The sequence below is a fragment of the Rhodnius prolixus genome, unplaced genomic scaffold, assembly GCF_049639745.1.
Source record: "Rhodnius prolixus isolate KJV_2025 unplaced genomic scaffold, Rpr scaffold_12, whole genome shotgun sequence".
Classification (NCBI taxonomy): Eukaryota; Metazoa; Arthropoda; class Insecta; order Hemiptera; family Reduviidae; genus Rhodnius; species Rhodnius prolixus.
The window spans coordinates 15,717,734-15,741,518 of NW_027411635.1; the positions used below are offsets into that span (position 1 = coordinate 15,717,734).

Sequence of the window (23,785 nt, forward strand, 5' to 3'; positions counted from 1 at the left end):
TTAACAGAAGACGCCAAAATAAAATAAAAGTTTATAGGCTTTACACACAGGTTTTCATTTTAAGTCGGTGCAGCATTTACCTCATTAGTGATGAAGCTGTTTTCCAAAAAATAAAAATATAGCGGGAACACTCGCACTTCTGGTAAACCACTAATTCAGTGATACTTTAACAACGCTTTAAAATCTCTTAAAGTCTCTTAATACTGTACAGCTGTTAGAACCTTCCATTATTTTGAAAAAGTACTTTCGCCGAGTGCATTAATGCAACTGGGCAACTTCCCTGAGAACGCCCTCCCTAAAATCCTGGAAACGTTTAACATAGAAGTGATTGTTTTTACTCGTGTTCATTAGTGTTAAAAAAAAAGGAACCATTTTCAAGAAAATCTCAAAAATGTATTTTTTATAATAGCATTAGTCCTGTGTAGCTAATTTTGTTAAACAACCTACCTACGAATCGTCAAAAAAAGTAAAGGAAGAAAAGATAGGCAAGAAGAAAACATATACATGCAAACTGATAGTTACAAGAAAAAATACATAAATAGGAGAGGTACTGATGGTTCTGGTAAAATCAGAATGCCTGGTTAAACCTAAAAGTGGAAGTAACTAATAGATTTTAAAATATTATTAAAAAAATTCGTTTTGAAGTTTGTTCTGTAGGTTTGAAGATCTTGGAATAAAAATAATTTATTATAAAAATGTCAAACGTTTCAGCAAGCAACATTTCTCTGTGGGTCTGTTCTATATTAGCTACTTATAAATGTGCACATTATACTCTGATTATATTATATATGAGGGTTCTTTGTGCCTGCTACTAATAAAATGAATTATGATCTCTGGTCAAGTGCATTATCTCGTAATATAATTTTTAGGTGGCACATAAAGCCAAAATATTCAAACATTTCAATATTCTAAAATAAAAGACAGAGAAAATGAATAATATACAGATGAACATGGACAAATATTTTTATTCAATTAATTACAGAACGGACACGAAAAAAAACGTAAATAAAAAATAATAAAGCATAAAACTAAAATGGCCGCAACAAAACTCCACTAGAACAGCAACCTTTGACAGCAAAACGTTTGACACTTTTATATAAATATTTTACACTTAAGACCTGGAAAACCAACAAGAAAATACTGAAAATATCACTAGTGGAAAACAAGAAAAAAGGTCAACTAGAAACCGAAACACATATTAGTGCAATATAGTTAATTCTATCTAGTAAAAGCATGACATTAAGATAATTTATTCCACACCAAAGTGCGCAATCCAATAATAAATCATTTCGCAAAACTCTAGTAAGTCCTGAGATTGGTTTGGTACCAATTACTCGTTACTCACAATAGGCTTTATTCAGGTGATTGGCGGTTAAAGATTTTAACAACATGACAAGGCTGTTTTAACACCCCTCCATTAGTTCTTCAGATTTGAGGGCGGAAGTGCAAAGACGTTTATTAATTACCTACCTATTACCTTAAAGAAGAAGTAGGCTTCAGTACTACAAGGCTTCTCCCTGTTTTTCAGAGAGGCATTCTCCATGAATGACATCACATCCTACCTTGTTTCATTATAACTATGTTCAAAAAATGAAGTGACTGTTTTCCACTTAAAAACTGATCTCATTTTAAGAAAGTGTATTCATGTTCGAATAAACTGGAACAGACTCTCCATTTCTCATATTACTCACTGACACTAAGATTTTTTTTCCTCCTAAGAGCTTCTTACGGCTCACTGCCCGGTGATGGACAGTGTAATGAGAGAACACTGTCTGGAAACTCGCGGTGCACTGGAAAAAGCTCCGGGCACAAATAACCTCAGATGTTGACGCGTCTTAAATAAAAAATTTAAATTTAATTAAAAATACTTTTTCTATAGTCACAAAAAACGCACACCTACTTTTTCTTAAATTGCTCGCGTGTATCAGTCGGTAAAGTTGTTTGAATGCAATTCAATCGTCGACCCCTGTGATCATCTTACTTTCTAAGGTTGTATTACTGCTATTAAATTTTAGAACGCGTAACTTGGGCGGATACACAGTGTTTTCTCTCACTAGGGATTAATATACTCTGATTATATTATATATGAGGGTTCTTAGTGCCTGCTACTAATAAAATGAATTATGATCTCTGGTCAAGTGCATTATCTCGTAATATAATTTTTAGGTGGCACATAAAGCCACCCATTAATATCCATTAATTTTTAACAAAAAAAAAAAAAAAAAATTGAGGTCACAATTGAAATATTTGAAGGGGACGTAACATGTACTGGAACATTCCCACAGAGTTTAAAGATTAATTAAACATCGAGTTAAAAACATCAGACGTATTGAGTGAATTTTAGGATCATGAAAAATTCAGCAGGACTCAAGCGATTTATTAAATTATTATTATGGCACCACTGCTCTGCATATATTGGGAGGGGGACATTACTGCAATTACACTGAAGTATCATCGATAGATTTCAGTTAAAAATTCTCAGGATTTCTAGTGTTTTGCTCGGGCGATGGACGCGCGGAAACCTGAAAGATTCAAGTAGTCTACGCATATTTTTTTATAAGTGCTTACAGAATTACAAAAGAAAAAAAAATACTAGCAGACAATTGGTGTAATTACAAAATTATTAATGTTAGCAATCCATCGAATAACGTGCACACTTTGTTCGCCAATCGATATCTGACGGCTAGCTAGAGTTTCAACAATTTTTAATTAAAGAAATAATCAGAAAATAAGAACAATTCCTTCGAGATTCTCCAAATATTTCTGTTCTAATTTTAAGTGCACAATTTAAATGGCTTAACAAAGATCAACTTTCCAAATGATGGATTAAAAGACAACAAACAATTAACTGCTATCCCAATATTAGTAATAATAATAATAATAATAATAATAATAATAATAATAATAATAATAATAATAAAGGAACAGTACTATTTTTAACTCATTTTAGAAGTGATTACGGATTTTTAAAAATCTTCCTTACTTTTTTTTACAAAAAGCAAAAATTACGAAGTTTACACGTATCGACACAAGAGTACATTCTTTTAAAAAGTTTGTTTTTTGTTTGTTTGTATGTTTTTTGTTCAGAATAAACGTATCATTATTATATAAGGAATAAACCTGCGTGAACTTCTGCGAGAGGATGGGACACGCAGCAGGTGTTGCATACCTGGTCGCTTGCCTGGTACACCTCTCCATACCTCAGGAATGTCGTCCTCTTCTTCCTAATGGTGAGTAGATATTTTCAATTACTAACTGCAGTACAGCCACTGTGTGCTCAGGTAAAACATGTGGATGGGCCAATACAAAGGGAATAAATGTGTTATTTATTTATTTTTGGAAAGGTGTGGAACAGAGCACGTATCAAATTAAACTTGAGTGCACGAAAAAGAAACATCTTTGTTATTCAAGAAACAGGTTTTAAAACATTCTCAAGTCTCTATTTTCTCCTGATAAGATGCAGTACCTCTGTTAACAAAAGAGTAAAAATACTTCCCTACTCCTAATACTCATGAACTATCCAACATATCAAAAGAAACAAAAATTAATAGCAAAATAAATTAAAAAATATATATTAAAAAGAAAAAATACTAAGTGCTGATTAAATGTTGAAAAATCTTTCTAAAATTTACTCATTTAGATAACGCATCAATGGAAAAGTCCTTTTTCTTCAAGAGGCCTCGTCTCTACCTACCTAACAGGCGCGAAAGGTCAGGAGAAGACCAAGAAAGAGAATTGTGAAGCTAGATTTTCTTTCCGTTGCGGTCACATTATGTAAACTAACTTCTAATAAACTAACTTGTTTTTGTTATCGGTATAGTCCATAATTTTAGATTATCTTTGTGTTTATATTTCAAGCGCACAGTGCTCAGCGCGATATACAATAGTTGGAATATTATGGTATAACCAAGCGCTCAGGAGGTGATGGAAGTAAAACATCCAAAGTAATATTCGATCAACTACCAAATTAGGTGTTCGGATAACAGAAGCTCATACTTAACAACTATCATTTTACACAATTAAATAAAAAGTGGCCTTAGCCAACTTATGTCTATATGATTCGAACTGGGGATGTTGTCCCACTTACTAGTCCGTACTTATAATACCTCTACACGAAACCTAACCCCTGGTTGTGTAGCCGCCAGTAGAATCAGTCTACCAAGCACTATTTGTAGTTAAGTGTTCTCATTTGCTAATAAACCAGTATAGTCGACTATAATTTTTATATGTATGTTTTTAACTTTATTTTTTGTGCGCTTATATGAAAGTCCCGGTTATGAAATTTTATAAATAAAGGTACTGACACCTCAGCAGTGATAAATATGAGCGAGAGAGAGGATAAACCATTTATTCAAAACCATATCTTAAATAAGTAGGATGTTACGTTTTCTTATCTGCTCGATTTCACTTGGCTCAAACATAAGTGTGGTTTATTTATTCATTTTAAAAATCAATAAAAAAGAGTAAAACATAATACATTGGAAGGGGGACACTGGATTAGGTAAGGAAATGAAAAGGTATACTGTCTTGTATAAATGAATGTCCGCAAGTAAATTTGAATAACCTAAATGGGCGAGTTATTTCCTACACTGACGATTTGTTAGTCTCATACTAGAAACTAACCTAATAAATGTTTGCTCTACTCCAAGTTTAGAAAATAAACGACTTTTCTAACTCAGTAAAAGCAAAATACCGTTAGCCCAAATAAAGATGTAAATTATATCAGGATAAACAATATCCTATTCTAACATTAACCAGGTATAGATCTGGAATAGTAGAAGCCCGTCCCTCTTAAAAACTGATTTTATGTCTTTTGGAACTTGTTTCATTGAAAGTAAACATGCAGCATTCGTTTTAAAAAGTTTGAAAATGTAAAAAACTGTGCAAAAAATTGTTTCCAAAGCCTCTTATAAATAACAAATATTTCAAACGTAGAAATGAATAGTATAATATTTTTTCTTAACCACCCACAATTTAAAAATCAAAACTGAATGTCGCACTTATCAGTCAAAATAAAATAAAGCTACACTATATACCTGATTGTATATGGCCATAGGAGGACTAGGTGTTAGGGAGTGATGTCGAGTGTACACTCCTACAGGCAACGGAGGATGGTATGCAAATGGCGGACCGGGCGCTAGGCTAGCTCCTCTGCCTCGAGTACCGGTCTGCCCGCGACCACCACCATACAAACTGAGTCTTCTTTCAGTCTCCTTGCGTTCCTCTTCTTCGACAACAGCCGCAGCTACTGCAGCTAGATCCTCTTCGCTAACTGACCGAGATTTACATTTACTCTTGTACACTACAAGTAACACCATTAGGCTGAAGAAACCTCCAAGAGTTGCAGCGATTCGTACCTAATTAATTTTAAATCGAAGAGGTAAAATATACGTTCTAGAAATTGTCAAAACCTAATCTAGTTCTGTCATAAATACTGTTACAAGTAAAAGTAAAAAATAATGAGAAATAAATTAGGAGATCTTGTATTTTTATATATTGGCAGCTAAAAAACTAAACTAATAACTAGAAAAAAAAAACTAAAAATTTAAGAAGTATTTTCGCCACCTTGTTTAAAAACTATTCACAGCATCTCTGTTTTCTTTGTCACTAATTTCGTAGTAAATCCTGATTTAAAACTTGCATATCAGTAGTTATAACAGCATTATGTGTAATAAGAAGACAAAAAAATATTTATGAAAAACGAAAAACATAATAGCACACTTACCCCTGTCATGACGTCATAAGTCTTATAAAATTCTAATTTGTCAGGGGACATGCTGGGTAAGAGTTCGTTGTTACTATCTGGCGAGCTAGAATTGTTTTGTCTGCTCCTGTCGTGGCCCACGTCCATGGCCCACCAGCTACCCACTCCCTCCCCCACCTTCTGCAATCAAGTTATAAAATCTCTATTACAATACTGTCTACAAATTCAATTTCAAAGCTACATACATTAAGTAATAATTTGGTAGTTGGACGTAAAGCCCGCCTGAAAAAAATAGGCATTACTTTACTTTTTTAAGTTAAGTAATGTATCCAAGTTCTAAATCTACCTGGAAGAACAATAAAAATTTCAAAAACTCTTGCTTGGCCGTGAATTTATGTTTGGTTGGATTGGAAGCAGATCAGAAAGTAAGTTAATAAAAATAAACATATTCCCCTGATTTATACGATTAAACTGGTGTAGAAAAGAAGTTGGATAAAGAAGCCCAAAATAAATGTAATAAGCACGCAGAATAAAACTAGAATGAGGGACATTTATACATGTATACTGTCATTCGCGGACGAATTCCTCCTTCTAGGAGAAGCCTATATTGAGTTAAATAACCCCCTGTGAAAATGTTTCCTGAACCAACCGTGCTCTGCAAGAGAGCCAGTCATCAAATTTATCTGGTTTCCTACCCAACCACCAGGTCTTCTCAGTTCTAATTTTACACAGATCGCATAAGCTTTTAAACTATAAGAAATAACCAAAAAGCCAGGAGAATGTTTATTTTGACTAAACAGTTAAATACGAGATTAAATTATACATTACATTTACAATGCGATTGACAAAACAAAAATAAAAACACTGCATATACGTTATTTCTGTACTTACGAGAATCTGAACTTGTTATCTTTACAACATGCTTGAATGAACTAGCAAGACAAACTAAAATGCTACCATCTCCTCAGGGATGGGAGAAGAGACTAGTAATTCCGATTTGACCGAAAATCGGTCATGTACAACTGCCTTAACAACAACTATGTTGACCTAAAACGATTAGCCCAAACGCAAGCTTTAGGTTTTTAAGCGAGACTGACCATATTACATAAAATCTAGCGAGATACATAAGAACGAATACATTTTCTGTAACGTATATATGTCATATGCTAAAGACAGATATTATTTGACTGTATGGCGGAAGCCAATGTCAACAAAACATACACAAAAAAAGAGAGAAAAGAAGCATCTGTGGTAACGCTGCCAACTTGAGCAAAACCGATTTTCTAACTGTAATATAATATTTTGTCAACACTAATATCATTTTTCTAACAAATAAAAAGTAGCTAAATAAAAGAAACCCCACTTACTAATTAGAATCACTCACTAAACCAAACTCGCCCTAAATATTGTACATAATATTGTACCACTTTAGAAAGCAAATCATTGCTTAGTGAAGAAACGTGGACTTCTTCAAAAAATTAGTGTAGAAAATCACACGACTTTCTCTTACTATTACTCTCAATCTACTAAATCATAAATTTTCTTCAATCTTCATGAAAATTTTAATAATATTCACTTCTTATTAATAAGTTTGTAAATCATTAAATTTCACTGAAACAGTACGATACCACAAACGCATTCCAAGAACTGCCGTAAAATGAATATTCCTTAAAAAAAAAATGTTAAAGGCTCTGAAAGCACTAATGCTAGGCTAGGTCGTCAGGAAGAAACCTGGCCTAGTAGTTCACTAAACTTTAATGTTACCACACCATAAAATACAATTGTCCATAAAATTGCAGAAAAAAAAGTTTTGGCATATAGCAAAATAAGGTAGCACTAAACTGTTAGGTTTATATAAATATTTAAATATATTACCTTAATCAGGCATCAATGACCTTGTGGTTTCCATGTCCTGCAACAATCACAAGATCTGTGAAACACTCATCTTCTCTTATTGCAGTATATACCATACAAATTTATACATTTCTTTTTAAATTAAGTTAAAGAGTACATTTTAGCAAATTGAAGCAAAGATATGAGTCTTCCATCAGGTATCTATTGCCCTCTTTCACCTTTCGCCATCAAATTTGAGCACTGTACAAGATTGGTTTTAGAAATTTCGGTCTCTACAAGTTTTTTCAAGGGTCATCGTGGAATTGACTGATGCCAAAATTGACTCTCAAGAAGTGAATGAAATTATAACTTACTTCACTCACTTAAGAGTAATTTTATAATTATAATCGGCCCATCATTTAGCGATAGCAGAAAAAAGTTATTTTTACTGCAAGCTCCATGCTAAACAGAACTCTTAGCATAAAGTAAATAAAAAAATACTTTGAATTACTTACCTAAACAGTAATAGAGATAACATGACTGGAGGGACAGGCTGATTTCTGGAGTAGATATCCATTCTGTCCTTTAGCCATCGTCAAATCCATATTTATTTTGCTAATACAGCACGGTTATGTCACATTTCAAATAAACAATAGCGGCCGACTTTAAAGTAAGCACACTACATACTCCACCTGTAACAGAGCAAGACTGTTCAGCTAAGCAAGTGTACACAATAAAATTCATCTACCCTTTTAGCAAAGAGAATCTCAAAACCAAAAAAAAATTGAAAAGTTTTGATCGCTTAATGTGGGACCAAATCAAAAGATAAGGTGAACATTTTCAAATCGAAAATTTGACATAATTGCAACACTTTCTTTAACTAATAAGAGAAATAATGATAACATAGTTCTCCATATGAGAACAATGAAAACAGAACTACAGAAGTCTGTTGGGTGTGGCCTGGAATGTTCTCTGTAATATGTCCCTCAAATTGTTCAATATTTTTATATAATACGAGTACAACATCCCGACAAACTTACAGCGTTAGCTGGCTTGAGGGTGACGCCACTTCGCTCCGCCTCTGAGATCCCATAACTATTTTGTATACCTATTTTTGAAATACAAGTTAAAAAACAAAAACAAAAAAAACATTAGGACCATATTCGACAAAAACGCAAAATAAATCAAACTGAGACATCATTTATAACTAAAAATTGTAAAAGATTTATTAATTTCAGACATTTTATCATAATGAGGTTTTTTTCGCAGCTATTAGATCTGAAAGTAGTTTTGGAAGAGTGTTCGAATTAAAATAGATTGATAGAAACAACAAACTGAGTGTTGTAGCATGCAAGAATTGCAAGACTTCGCCTCTAATAATAGCAACAGAAATTAAGAGTCCAACTAAAACCATTCTTTCTTTTCATTAGGTCAAGAACAAATTTTCTTAAAACGTTTTGTTTCGCTCAAATAATTATTGATGTGATGAAGTAAAAACAGTTACCTCGTAGGTATAAATAAAGGACAATGCAATTGCCCGGATATCTAAAATAATGTTATTTATATATAAAAAAAAAAGTAATTTCATTAATCTGACTACAGGTTTATGATGAAGGATATCTCTGAACTAAAATCGCTTTCCAGCATAACTGCATATTATGTCTATCACAATTGCTTTATGTTAAGAAAATAATGTTTCTTTGTATTTCTAGACTTATGCACAGATTTCATAAGGCGCTGTAGGTCTAGAAATCGAATGGCGAATTAATACCGCATTCTTCTGGATTCCTGAAGAACTAAGACTGAAAAAACTGTGGGGGCTTCTCCTTTAAATGAGTTCGAAGAAGGTAAATAAAAAAATGTTCAGGAGATTCACCCTTTCTGTTTGTTTGTGTACGAAGTATTGCGTAATTTTAGCAACCTCATTAATTATTGTTAAAATTACTGAAATAACTCAAAGTGGAAAGTATTCTTTAGTAGTTACTTCTGCAAGAATCTCGGCGACCATGCGAGTATCTCGGTACAACACGAACAACACTTAATAAGTGAATCTCCTAATGTTCAAAAAAGGTCCTGCGCCAAGATAGTTGTTGTGCACAACTATTTGAGTTTAGCACACTCATTCGAATTTATCACATTGTATACTTTACAAACGCCTACTCTCTACATACAAACAATGACAAGAGAAACACGTAGTGGATTTGTCTTTCAAGCCACACTACATCTTCAATTTTCTCCATATTCTTCATAGATTTGCATTAAACATAACGTCGAAACAGTTTACATAGCAGTAAATCATTTTGATTAAAAAAAAATTGGTTTATGAACGCAAACAGTTCAAATATATGTTTTACACAAAGCGAGCGAATACATGTTCTAAGCCCAACAATTCTATCCCCAATTCTGAGCATTCATGAAAATGTATTGGCATGCTCACTCGGTCGATTTATATAGTTGTGATAAACAAACATGTGTTTTTAGAACGTTAATCCGTGATCGCGAAGACCAGAGTTGAGCATTCTAGTCACTTCTATCAATTTTATTATTACTATTATTAATTTTAGGAAGTTATCATTGTGATTTTGTTAACTATTTCTATTTTTGCCCTCTTACGACAAAAAAGATAGCCCAACAGAGATTTACAAGAACAGTTTTTAAACAAATAAAATTTAAAAACAAAAATTCCAATTAAAGCAAACAATATGACGACATAGTTTAAAGAAATTACTAGTATGGCAAACAGTCTAAAAATAAAACAGGTCTTAACTTTTAGACAATACACACGAGTGGGGATATTTATTTAAGGAAGTGCGCAATAAATTAAAGTAAAGTTATTACTGGAAATGAATAACTTCTGCTTTTTCATCTTTACATTGCACAGAATAATGAAAATTATATCATTTAATGACATCACAAACAAATTAATCGGCGCTGGACAACAAGACGCCAAATGGTTTCTATTTCTGAGGCGGATAAACGGTTAAAAATAAATAAAATAAACTAACACACAAAGTTTGCAGTAAAATATGAGGCGAATAAAAAGCATCTGATTTGAAACCAGGTGTTACGAATTTCTCTTATTTCCAGATTTCCGAACCGGTGTGCCACGGGCACTTAGGCGCATCATTTCTTGGTAAAAAAAGAAAAAAAATTGCTGTGATTTTGGACTTAATTTATCAAACCAAACAAACAAATACTTGATTACCCAGTCTTTTGTACGAAGCAAGCTAGAGTAGATTTCCAAAAATGATTGGTGCAGTCGATGTCGCACGAACGAAACCGACGGAAGCACATACTTTTTTTATTAAATTTTGTATCCAAACGCGTGTTTCGAACAGGGGATCACCCACTTACAAATCCACGCTTCGTAACTACTGCACCAACACCCGCTCCTGCAGTATGGTATACCCCACTAGCAACAATTCAGACTTCAACGCCTCTTATGCTTACAACCAACGCCACTCCACGTTGAACACACCAGTTTTTCTCCGTTCAATAATTACATGTAGCACTGTAGGGTGATGCCTACTGTTGCACAACGCTGAGAAATTCTCAAAATCAATTTTCATGTGAAAAATAACACATAAAAAAAATGGGTTGTATAAAAAATAATTCAATTATAAAAGCTTCGATTTCCGAAACCATGGCATAGAAACGACAATAGTACCAAAAGGGTATATCAAAAAGAAATTACATAAAAGAGGTACAAGCAAGTCTTAATTTTTCAAGACTTTTCCTATTCTGTACAAACACATGCACAGAATGCTCTAAGAAATTTCTTTTTTTATTAAGATAACAAAGCATTTATTTCCGACTAAAACTCAATTTGACACGATCGGAATCACTTAACAGTAAAAAAAGAGAAAAAACTGCCACTTTGATTGCAACAGATACCAAGTTCTTGTGAACTTAAATTCGTCATTAGACTTCGGATTTATTCATCAAGCAGAAAACAGTGGTTTCACTCTGTGAACACATTTAGGATAGCAGTAAACACCGTCCCTGAGATGTGATAATAGTACATTTGGAGAGGACACACGCCTCTGTGAGATTTCACAGAACTGATTTTCGGTTAAGCAGATCCTTAAAAAGCTTCAAAACGAAATTAACTTTAATATTGACTAAAAATTTAAAAAGTGAAAGACTATGTCCAAATAAACGACAGAGAATAAAAAAGCTATTGCCTTGCCCAATCAATAACTGTCGACAAACAAGAAATAAATTACAATTTTAATTTAATATCTCTTTATACTTTTCTCTTGGGAATGTGGGGCTCAGAATGTAAATCTAAAATGGATTTTCCAAATGCAGGAAACTTCATAGTCAAATAATTTCATAAACAATGACAAAAGAGGCTTCCTAATTTATGCAATATAAACCTGAAATAACCTACAACATAGAAGCACACAGACAAATTAATTCTCTGACACAAATATAGCTTAAAATTTACCGTAGATTTTCCTCGTCCAATGCGAATTCTATAAAAACTTTTTATTTTGATAATTTCTTCAAACTAAACCTTAGCAAGAGCGCAGTAAAAATGTAGTCAGTCTATAGATAACTTAAATGTTATATAAGTAACTATAGATACATCATAAAATGATTAAGCCACTTCCAACAAATAAATACACTTCTTTCTACATTGTAGCACTTCACGAAAATTAAATTGACAAATAGGTATAAATTTGTACTTTTAAATCAATTTCCATAACATGAAGGGTTACCACAAAAGGAAATTAACTGCATTCGAGCTGCTATTTTAAAGTTTCTAGTTTTAAAAAGTAATCTCAAACGGTTTAATACTACTGGACTCAAGAAAGTGATTGTTTTATTTCTGCTCTGCTAAAAAGGAAATTAAAAAAAGTTTATTTTTTTTCTCAAACATTTTGCGGGTGAAGAAACAAAATTTGTCTCCAAAAGTAACTTTGGTTGTTCAGCTACTTATAAAAATTGACAAGAGACACAAATTAAGAGTATTTTTTCTCCAAATGAAATGATAATAAAAATATTTACCTGTTTAATTCGCATGTGCTAATATCTATCATAGAGGCAAATAAATATTTGTTTTTCCACAAAACGCACAAAGAACTAAACACAAGCCAAAAGTAAAATCTAAAAGACCTCGGACACTCAGCCGATCACAAAGCACATATTAGTACAGCGCATTAGTGATGGGCTATTTGAGCGGACTCGTTCCATTGGAACGAGTCCGATGGTGGAACGAGTTGATTCAAATCCCTATTTTTAAAAAAAGTGATTCCGCCCCGCCCCAAAAAATTTAGGCAAATAAAAATGAAAATGAGGCAGCAGAAGGTTTGGAACGATTAAACATAAGAACAAATGTCACGCAATTTATTATATTATTATATCATTAAATGTTAGCTTTCCCAGTTAATAACAAAACTATATTTCTTTAACACACATTGAGTACTATCCCTAATTTCCAATTGCTCTGATAAATATAAAATTAACAACGTAATACAAATATTAACACAAAAATAGGCTAGTCAAATATAAATTAAAGCAATGCAGTTTTGTCATTATCTAGCTTGACCACTAGAAGACTGGAGTTAACTTACTTCAAGAGTATTCAAGGTAGAGAAACGGAAATGGGTAGGAAATTATTCCATAAAAATTCTAACCCTTCAAAATTATAATTACTCATATTTATTAACTAAGAATTGAATATCAAGCTTTTAAAATATTATCTTATTGTTTTACAAAAAGAAAAAGCTGTGTGCTTAATCTTAAACTTAGCGCTGGACACTCTTACTCTCATCTTCATTGGCGTAAGCTTGAACGTGTACATGTCAGCTAGACGGTCAAAGTAAAACTGGGCCAAAATTTAGTATTACCTAACTGGTTTACTTAGTGTAGTATCCCTCCCACTCTATCACCTATTTCACAAACATTCATCGATTGAAAATATTTTTTAGTTAAATATTCGTTTCATTGGAATACAAAAAACATTATAACGCTTTCTTAAGATGATTTGAATTTTTAAAATTTGTTTTTGTCCATTACTCTTATAAAATACGAAGAATTTCAAATAAAATATAATATACAAACACAGAATGATCTAGTGTGCAGGTGGAGTCAGTCGTAGTTACCATGACAACGGAACCGTTAAACGACTCCGGCCCAGCTCTAGCATTTTCATTGGTTAAATCCACTGGAGTTGGTGGAGTCGAATCCGGAGTGATTTAAATCCTTTTGAAACCGGACTCGTTCCATTTTTTCGTTCACTGAATCTAGCCAATAGAAATTGCTGGAGCTGGAACCGGAGTTGTTTAACGGTTCCATTGCTATGGTAACGAGGACTGACTCCACCTGCATACTAGATCATTGTGTTTGTATATTATATTTTATTTGAAATTCTTCGTATTATATAAGAGTAATGGACAAAAACAAATTTTAAAAATTAAAATCATCTTAAGAAAGCGTTATAATGTTTTTTGTATTCAAATAAAACGAATATTTAACTAAAAATTATTTCCAATCGATGAATGTTTGTGAAATTGGTGATAGAGTGGGAGGGATACTGCAGTAAGTAAACCAATTAGGTAATACTAAATTTTGGCTCAGTGTTACTTTGACTGTCTCACGGTCATGTACACGGTTAAACTTACCCAATGAAGATAAGAATAAGAGTGTCCAGCGCTATGTTAAAGATTAAGCACACAGCTTTTTCTTTTCGTAAGATAATAAGATAATATTTTTAAAGCTTGATATACAAGTCCTAGTAAATAAATATTTCTTTATTTATGAGTAATTATCATTTTGCTTGAAGGGTTAGAATTTTTTTTATGGGAATAATTTCCTACCCATTTCCGTTTCTCTACCTTGGATCCTCTTGAAGCACGTTAACTCCAGTCTTCCAGTGGTCAAGCTAGATAATGACTAAACATCATTGCTTTAATTTTTATAATTGACTAGTCTATTTTTATGTTAATTTTTGTGTTACGTTGTTAATTTTATATTTATCAGTGCAATTGGAAATTAGGGATAGTACTCAATGTGTGTTAAAGAAATATAGTTTTGTTATTAACTGGGAAAGCTAACATTTAATGATATTTTTTAATGAATTGCGTGACATTTTTACTAATGCATAGGGTAAGTACAGAGACCGGAATCGGTGAACGAGTTGTTGGAATCGATTCCAACCCTGGAACTGATTCAAATCCAACGAGTCCAAAGACGGACTCGTTCTGCCCATCACTACAGCGCATGCCTACACACAGCTGCTTCTAAATTATGTCAGACGGGTTGGTCAGTGTTTTATTAGAATAATACATCGATCTAACTCTATCGATAAACACAAATAAATGTCAAGAAAAAAAATTAGTTTCACTTTAATAGAGATGGGTAACTTGTAATAAAATGTGTGCCTAATTTGTCGTTTAAATTAATCCCATTATGTAAACTGCTTTCATTTTTTGACAATATTGCAATTAATATGAGGGGGCTCTAGCAAAAGAAACGCAAATGTATGTCACTTCACGACCCTGAGTCTCGGACTTTGTGGTGGGTGTAAAAAAGTTCACTGCTTTCAATTTTTACTTTAGTCTGGCGGGTGGAGTGTGTCCAAACTTTATCTTGATGGAACAAAACATGTCAGTAATTTACGAAGCTAGATTATTTGAAGTCAGTGTTTGAGTGTATTCATAATATATAGTTGTTGACAGACAAGTTATATGATAATGTATATATTATCTACCATGTTCTATATATATTATAGTATTATAGGTATATTATAGGTAATATTTATTTAAGTATATATAAAATAGCTGAATAGTATGAATATTTTCATTTTTGTATTATTGTACGAGACGAGTGCCCTAATGCAAAGGTCATAGGCCACAAAAATGCCCCTATCCTACACATTAGTAAACTCTACCCCCCCTTTCCAGCTGCACATTCAATCTTCACACCGGTTACTATTTACTTCTAAACACACCAGTCTAATCCTTAAATCCATCAGAGACAGGTTTATGAACTTGTCCTCTTTAAATATCTCTACTTCCAAATGCCCTTAATCTGCATTGACAAAGAGCGGTTGCGTCACCGACTTTCTGCACTCTTCGATTCCATGCTCTTGAAACTGTACCAGACAAATAATCATCATGTTAAATAAGTGGCGAGCCACTCAATGTGTTTCCAGTATTAGCACTACAATGTTCTATAGATCTTTTCGGCTCCGTTTGATAATCTGAAGAGAATCTTTAAGCTTAACATTCTCAATAAATCTGTTCGTTTGGGCGCAAGAGTTATGTTGCATCATTCATGTACATTTCTTGCAGTAGCTACTTTCTGATTTGATTATTTTTATATGAAAATGTGTGAAGCAAATACAGATGTGTACATATTGCTGCTCTGATTGTCACAAAAGTTGTATCTTGTCATTGGGTAATGTGATATTTAATTAGAAAGCTCGAGACACCTACAGCTCCGTGCAATGTAATGCTGCCTCATCGGTCGATTGACGAATATAATTAATATAGATAATATATTTCATTCAAATCCCATTTAAAAACCAAAATAATAAAATCAATATTTTTTTATTTTTTATAAATTGATGCTATAGTTCTTGGGCGTATATTTTTCTTTATTTGATTTTAGTAACCAGGTATTCATTCTCACAGTTAAAATGTTTCTTACTTTCAGTGTAACCTTTTTTTTCATTTCGCACGGGGCCTTCAAAGTGTTTAGGGACTTAAAAAAAAAGAAGTAAAAAATCTTGTTATGTACCTAATAGAAGCCTTGAGTCCTTTAATCCCCTCTCCTATAATCAACATTATTGGATAAAATTGAAGCGCATGTGCGTTAAGTGCTACAATCAAAATCTACACCTCCTAACTCTTCATGACCAATGCTCAGAAACATCTCCATTATCAATCTGTGTTTTACATAAGTGCCTTCTTCCATAATATTATACTAAATTAAATTTTTAAAAATTTCCGCTATAATTAAAAAATAATAATAATATAAATTACGGTGAGTCCAATTAAACAAAAAACAAAGTAAAAAACAAAAACAAAAATATAAAACTGTGCCAGCACCGCTTTGTTGTTTATATTATTAACTGTTTTAATAATTTTATCACACTTTGTTTTTCGCTTCTTACACTTTTTAAGACACTTTGTATAAATGTTTATCCAAAATATGTATATTTTTAACCTAATTATCTATAATATGTATATATATGTATTTCAATTCTAATTTACTTATTTGATTTATTCATTTATTTTACTACTCCTACAAAAACTGCCCTAATCTCGTCTTATATTATTTAAGAATTTCAAAATAAAATTAGTAATATTTACGTTACGCTAATAACATAGTTTAAAAAGAGGTTATCAGTGAGAGGATGCTTTTATTTATATAAGGAGCTTAATCGGATGGTCTCACGATCCTTTTTTAGTTTGTTCTTTACAAAAAAACTAACAGGTTTGAAATAATACTAGTAAAAATTACTTATCAATATTTTATCAATTACGTTTATTAGTGCATAAAAAAAAAGAAAACAAACATATTCTCCTTCACAGTTTCTAACTCCTCTTAAAGTTTTGGAGAAAATCAATATATTTTACCAACATACCTGACTAGTGGACAGCGTGTACCTTAACTTACTTATTAAGTTGGGTTTCCCCTTTTTCAATGCAATTATTATTTTATTATTATTTTTAAATCTGTTGGAATAATTTGGAAGATAAACTTCTCTAGGGTCCCATGCACCGAGCTATTCACAACTCACTTCTTAAAAATCTTTCTGGCAATATATAACTTTAATTTTAGTGGGCTATGTTCGAAGCTAGTAAAATTTCGGAGCTTCATTATTATTTTTTTTTACTACTCAAGAAGTTTCCCCAAATGAGCATTTCCTCACTATATTGGGGTTATTCTAGCCTCTCCTTTCTTTTCCACATACACTGCATTCTTCTTCGGCAAACACTATAACAGCATAACATCGCGAACGATTTCTTCCCAAAATAATCTCAACCTTCTTCACATTCCGCAGCATCCCATTCTATCAATCTCTATAAATCTGCACATCTTCCATTATCTCTCAACATATCCAATACAAACCTATTCAGTGTTATAGTTTGTACTAAGCACAAAACTGTTTTACATGCATTTATTTGCTGACTTATCGAAACGTTTTTTATATTCTTTTTGGAGCCTAATACTCCAAAAAAGTGAGTGTAGCTTGCCAACCGCCTCCCAAGAACCCAGCCTTGCAAAAAAAGAAAACAGTACAAATACTTAAATTTCATCGGCTTCTTTTTAATCCCAATGAAAACAATAGCTTTCCCGCCAGTGACTTATATTTATATTACTCAATCCTTTATTATTATTATTTTTTTTTTAATTTAAGGAGCGTCTATATCTGAGGTCATAGGCGCCTGGAGCTAAACGAAAGAAACTGTGTAAACGCAATTCGGTAATTTTGCTGGATTATAATACTTTTCTTAATTAGTGAAGTAGGAGAAAAGTAAAATTTGGTAGTTTCCTTAACAAGATCACAAACAGAAGTACTAGCAATAAGATCAGAAGCTTGAATTATTTACATTTGTTATTGTAAAAGTATTGCATAAGCAGTTTTAGCTTCTAGAATTTTTGTTTTGTTTTAGTTTAATCGCTAACATGGAATGATAATAAGTAATACTAAAATTGTGAAAATAAAATATATAATCGCTGCACTTACACCGCTGTGTTTGTATAATAAAACAATAAATTACTGCACTTGTAACACTGGAAAATTATAGTCTGCTCGCAATCTTTGTCACAATTATCTGAAATCTGTTGTTGTTATTTTTTTTTGCATTTAAATTTTGTGAAATTTGTTTAATCTCAAAAAACTAGTTACACAAGTCTGGAGTGATTTAAAGCGAAGAGTAAGAGGAGTTTCAGCAAAAATGCAATGTATACGAGGTTGTACCCCATAAACCATCATGATGAAAAATCCACTTTGGCAGCATTGGTGGAGTTCGATGCAATTTTATTTATATATATATTTTTTTTTAATGAAAAAGCTTCCATTCTCTGCAAGATGAAAGCATGAGTGTAACAAGTAGAGGTGACCACTAACAAAGTTGCAGACCGCTCGATCTAGTGGCGCAAGGGAGTACTTATGATAGAACAACGTTACTTTTTGTATGCGGTGCTTTGGAGAGAGTCGGCCCAGTAGCAAGTCTCTCTCTCTCTCTCTTTTTTTTTTTAATAGCGACAAATAAAAATTATTCTGATTTAAATATAAATTATTACCCCATAGCTTAGTGAATTATCTTGTGTGTTTCAGACTTCAGAATCAGTGAGTATGTTTATTAACTACTTTAAAATAAGGCTACCGACATTCGTGATCTTTTACGCTTTAATCAACAGTGGTAAGTGCAGGTACAATATGATTTTTATTCATTTATAAATTTACGTTGTTTTTAAATAATTTGATCAGAAATTTGGCCATATATTTAATAATGTAGCCTAGTGTTTTTACTAGCGAAAATTTCAACCTTCGCATGATTTGTCTACGATTAAACTATATTAAAGGCTTCCAATCTCAGCCAATCATATAACTAAAAAAAGAGTTTTCAGTCAGGAAATTAAAATATTATTTTAATGTATCCGCTAGTTTGTAAAAAAAATTACAAAAGTCATGCCACACCTGGAAACAAAATAATGAATATAATTCAAAAAAATCAAACTGTTAATGAAGATAATTCAATTTGAATCAAACCCTAAGAAAAAAAAAAGTGTAGCGCAAATTCATCATAATCTTTATCTGCAACTTTCTTTTGTATGATGAGTGGTTATATCAAATCAGATTTGAAAAAGCTATGGGTACTGTCCTCGAGGAAGGCCAGCTTTACAGGTTTTTTTTTTTGCCTACCACTTATAGAATTAGTATGAGAAATCTCTCCTTAAATGGAAGGTTCAGTCGTTTTTGCATTAACATCTCTGGTCAAAAAAAAAAGAAGCCAAAGTTGGTGAAAAATCCTGAAGTAGTACAGATGGGGCAGTAATAAAAGAAATTGGGAGAGCAGACTGAAAATAATATTTACACTAATAATATTAAAAGCAGGAAATCTAAAGGGGTGGGGAAACTCCACCAACACTCCAAACCAAAAACACCAAAAGATTAGATAATAAAATATTCTTATATTCACATTTAATTCAGTTGAACTTAAACACAATAAGGGCGGACTTGGCCATAAAAATAATTATTAAAAGACTTACATTTTTATCCCTTCACAATTAGACATATAATTAAGATTAGCACGTGCTTGTCTTTACATTACAATTTATGTTCCCTTACAATTATAACGTAGATCCATACTTTGACAATTTGACATGGCTTTGGACTTAGCCTTAGATAGACACTGTTCATTACCTTTAATTAAAGCACTGGCTGACACTTTACGCATTGACTTCGTGACACATAGCGTTTAAATAAATATTAAAGCCTTATACGGGACACTGGACATGGGGACCTATATCGGTGTAGACGGGACGAGATGGTGATCACTCGCTGCACTCGAAGGTAATAGGGGACAGACCCACGCCACAGACGCTTGGGTAGAACTCTCTCCTTCTTTTTTAATAAATTTCTTCCAACTATTTAGGCGGAGATGACCTGCTGGCAAAGAGGCGCAAACAACTTCAAATTCAATCCTCTCTTCGGGGACCGAACAGGTCTCTGATTGCAAACGAGTTAATAATTGCAACATGATATAAAAAACAGTTTTCTTCTTTTTCTATGCCATTTCGCTGCGTAAAAAAAAAAAAAGAACAAAAAAAATGACTTTGTAATTATTAATTTGATTGTAGTTTAAGTAAGCCACAAAAAATATTAAGCACTTGCGTATAATTTTCTTTAAAAATAAAGAAAGATCTGGTAGCAACTTGCACAAACGCGTCTTTTCATTGGCGCTGTTTCCGAACCTAAGTTTTTGTAAAACTAATAAAATTGGCAGCAGGAAAAAAAATGTTAAACGTTAATGTTATACATGTTCACTTTTATAGGATCATTTAAAAAACTAACATATCAAAAGGCACTTTGGTCAGTTGATTTCCTTTAAATTTAGAATTTCGGGTTCATGTTTTAATTCTTATTAAAGTAAAGTAATCGCCTATTTCTTCAGGCGGGGCTTAACGTCCAAATACCTAGGTGTCGTGGTCGGGGGTGGAAGCTTATATTTTATTATAAACAATTTATTCTAACAAATAAAAAGTAGTCATACGCGGGATTCGAACTGGGGATCTCCCACTCAAGAAGCCAAGCTCTTGACCACTAGACCAACACCAGATTTTGACAGAAACCTGGACTTCGTTTGGATCTAAGTCAATGATCAAATTGAACGAACGGCAATTTTACATTTTTTAGTAAAGATGGGGTTACATCGCAGAGAGAGGTGAGAATGAGAGAGCTAGATAAGGTGTTCTGTCCTTGCTAGATTAATTTAAAACTTAAATATCTAATGCAAAAATAATGAAAGTTTGGAGGAGATATTTTTAACTTGACAGTATTTGCAGTGAAAACGAAATAGGGTTACTATTATTTGTATTCAAGGAGAGGTTAAAGGTGCCCGGAGCTTTTTTCAGTGCACTGCCGGCCTTCAGACAGCATTATCTCGTTATAGACAATATTATCCAACACCGGAGACAGTGAGCTGTAAGAAGCTCCTGGAAAGAGAAAAATCTAAGAGCCAGCTGCTGGATTCGAACCCGGGATCTCCGTGTTTGAATCCAGTATTCGTTAACCACTAAGCTAATCCCTTCCATGATTATTATAATAATTATTATGACTATTATTAATAATGTATTGCAAGAATTGTCTGTCATCTGATCTCTGTACAGGTTGCACAATAGAATGTTTCAAGTGTGTGTCGTTAAATAAACAGAACAAAGCGTGTGACGACCCTTTCCATAATAACTACACTGCAGATATCTTAGAATCTCCGTGTTTAGGCGGTCGTAAAGGAAGAAACGGCCTGTTTCCAGCAACTGCTTGCATCAAACTGAGCGGGGTATACGGTATGCATTAGAGCCTTATATTATATTGTAACAAAATTTTATTTCAAGTTAACTCAGAAAAGTAATATTGATTTAAAGATGTTTATAACAAAAAACTATTTTTAAAAAATGACATTAGATTAATCTTTAGAATGTATAAATTGTTTTTGGATTAGTGTCGCTTCAAGAAAAAGCCATTCGAATTGTGATCATTTTTATAAAACCATTATAGTTATTACGATTTTATATCCATGATCAACAAACTGTTCGACCCAGTTTAAAAAAGAAAGAAAGAAAAAAGTAATGATAATATCACCTTAAAAAGAAACATATTTCCTCAGAGGGGCATTATGTTAGGTTGACGGACTTGGTAGTAGTAGTCAAGTCAAATCCAGCCGTTGGTCTCTCATGGACTTGCTTTAGATTGGCATTGTCTGAAGACGCCTAACAAACCATATCATATTAAGTAATCAAAATATAATATCAACGCCGTGTTCATATAAACGGTTAATTCAATTAAATAAAAGAAAAAAACGCTTAATTTTGTTAAAACCTTTTATTTTTGCAATTCTGCACTAAATTTTTGTATACTTTGCAATCGCAGAATCCCGAGTAGATTTTATTTACACCAATTTAATTATCGTTTGTAGTTTTTGTTTTGTTTTTCTTTTTTTGAACAGAAGATACAGGAGATACAATAATGATAAGAGGTTGTGCCTTGGACAGTGGAACTCTCACTACAGACACCGAAATTATTAGGATGTCGCACTGCGGTGGATTTTATTTTGAAGATAGGTAAATAATGGTGTAGTGTGCTTTTTTTTAACAGGGCACTAAACTAATTTTGTAATATTTTATATTCATCTTGCTTATTTCATTATCAATTTAAGATTTTTAAATCTAAAAAATACGGTTAATTTTTACAGGTATGTTAGAGGATGTTTACAAAGCTGTGACGATGCTGATGCATGTAACGTAACAACAAAAATAACATTTTTTAAAACATTTCCCATTTTCATGTACTTATGTCTATTATTGATTGTATAAATAAACGAAAAAATCCAAAACTTTTCACTAATTTGTTCCTGCTCTTCATGTATAGTAAATGTTCTATTAATTTTCAGGAACGAGATCATTGTGGGAAGGCGTGTCCTAACTGGACACCTTGATTCATAGCAATATTGTAGCAATAGAAGTGTACATGAGCTAAGTATAACTGAGAGAGCAATAGAAGTGAGAGCAGGGTTTTTTCGAACATTGATAAACTAATTCTAACTGTTCGGAAAAGGTTTTGAACCCAACAAGAAGATGGAGAATCTTCAATATTATTTGAGACAAATAATTAGCACTCAGCCACAACTGAACCCATATATCCCACTGAATCTGCAATAAAACGAAGATTAAAGAATTATTCCGTGAAAGCAGCAACTCTGAGGTGACTTGGTAGAGTGGGCATAGAAGCCAGATTAGAAAAAAATGCAATTGCTATTTCTTTATCATTGAAATGATTTTATTAAAATATCATGCTGAGGTTATAATTGATCTTCATTTCTTTCAGCCCTTCGCCGAATGCAGCTTCCCATTAAGGCTATACTTTACACCCAGCAAATTAATAAATGTTCCTATAAACTGACCTCGTCTTGGAAAAAAATAAAAGATTCACTAATTACGATAATTTTAGGATAATATAAATTATTATAGCTTAATCCAGCTTAAGTTTATTATCAATGAATACCAGCGTATTCTCGACAATTGAATCGTTATAAATTTATGTATATCAATGTTTTATTTCTTTTAAGATAAATTTTCATGCAGCTAGGATTGAGTCGATTTACAAAAAATCAACAGTAATAACAAAAAAGGCGAAATAATAATAATAATGAACTAACTTTTTTCGTTGTGACATAGAAAAGTAAACAAATAAATGGTAGTAAGAATATTTAGACACATAGAATATTTATTTTATTTTACCTAAACAAATAGTGAGAAAAAATGATATAAAATAAATCAAATAAAACTGTTACTAACTTTGCAAAAAGTTTTTTTAACTTTAAAGATTTCAGAGCGTAAAGAAAGATTATTTATTTACAATGAGAGTACAATAGAAAAGACGGCAGTAATATTAATAAGAAAAGTACTTACATTCTATCTAGCGGCATTTGTAAATACATATGCAGTTCTAACATTCGCCGCTAGATAGAACAAGCTTGCTTTTTATTAAGCTTTTTTTGGCCTTTT

General features: G+C 32.5%; 2 protein-coding genes across 7 annotated transcripts in view; one reads left to right on the forward strand and one right to left on the reverse strand.

The window, feature by feature from the left end:
• The window catches only part of LOC141461747 (uncharacterized), a 23,526-nt gene extending 10,819 nt beyond the window's left edge, over nucleotides 1-12,707 (reverse strand). Inside the window, exons 1-7 of one of the 3 annotated variants that reach the window (XM_074143041.1) lie at nucleotides 12,551-12,706; nucleotides 8,578-8,645; nucleotides 8,053-8,229; nucleotides 7,580-7,616; nucleotides 5,726-5,884; nucleotides 5,037-5,357; nucleotides 3,121-3,224 (exon numbers count right to left, since the gene is read on the reverse strand). In XM_074143041.1, coding sequence (XP_073999142.1) covers nucleotides 3,121-3,224; nucleotides 5,037-5,357; nucleotides 5,726-5,851 — 551 coding nt within the window. In that variant the 5' untranslated portion in view covers nucleotides 5,852-5,884; nucleotides 7,580-7,616; nucleotides 8,053-8,229; nucleotides 8,578-8,645; nucleotides 12,551-12,706. Of the gene's footprint in view, nucleotides 1-3,120; nucleotides 3,225-5,036; nucleotides 5,358-5,725; nucleotides 5,885-7,579; nucleotides 7,617-8,052; nucleotides 8,230-8,577; nucleotides 8,646-12,550 lie in introns of all 3 variants that reach the window. The other 2 variants (XM_074143040.1, XM_074143042.1) reach the window with 2 other exon arrangements.
• On the forward strand, nucleotides 9,262-22,614 carry LOC141461754 (uncharacterized). Of its 4 annotated transcripts, XM_074143058.1 has the most exons (6): nucleotides 16,097-16,531; nucleotides 17,913-17,978; nucleotides 18,837-18,921; nucleotides 21,392-21,568; nucleotides 22,228-22,342; nucleotides 22,474-22,614. In XM_074143058.1, the coding sequence occupies exons 3-6, from the start codon at nucleotides 18,855-18,857 to the stop codon at nucleotides 22,592-22,594; spliced, it is 480 nt and encodes a 159-aa protein (XP_073999159.1). In that variant the 5' UTR covers nucleotides 16,097-16,531; nucleotides 17,913-17,978; nucleotides 18,837-18,854; the 3' UTR covers nucleotides 22,595-22,614. The 4 variants fall into 4 exon arrangements, with proteins under 4 accessions (XP_073999155.1, XP_073999158.1, XP_073999159.1 ...); XM_074143054.1 differs by lacking the exons at nucleotides 16,097-16,531; nucleotides 17,913-17,978 and adding an exon at nucleotides 9,262-9,384; XM_074143057.1 differs by lacking the exons at nucleotides 16,097-16,531; nucleotides 17,913-17,978 and adding an exon at nucleotides 13,145-14,233.
• Nucleotides 22,615-23,785: the final 1,171 nt, after the last annotated feature.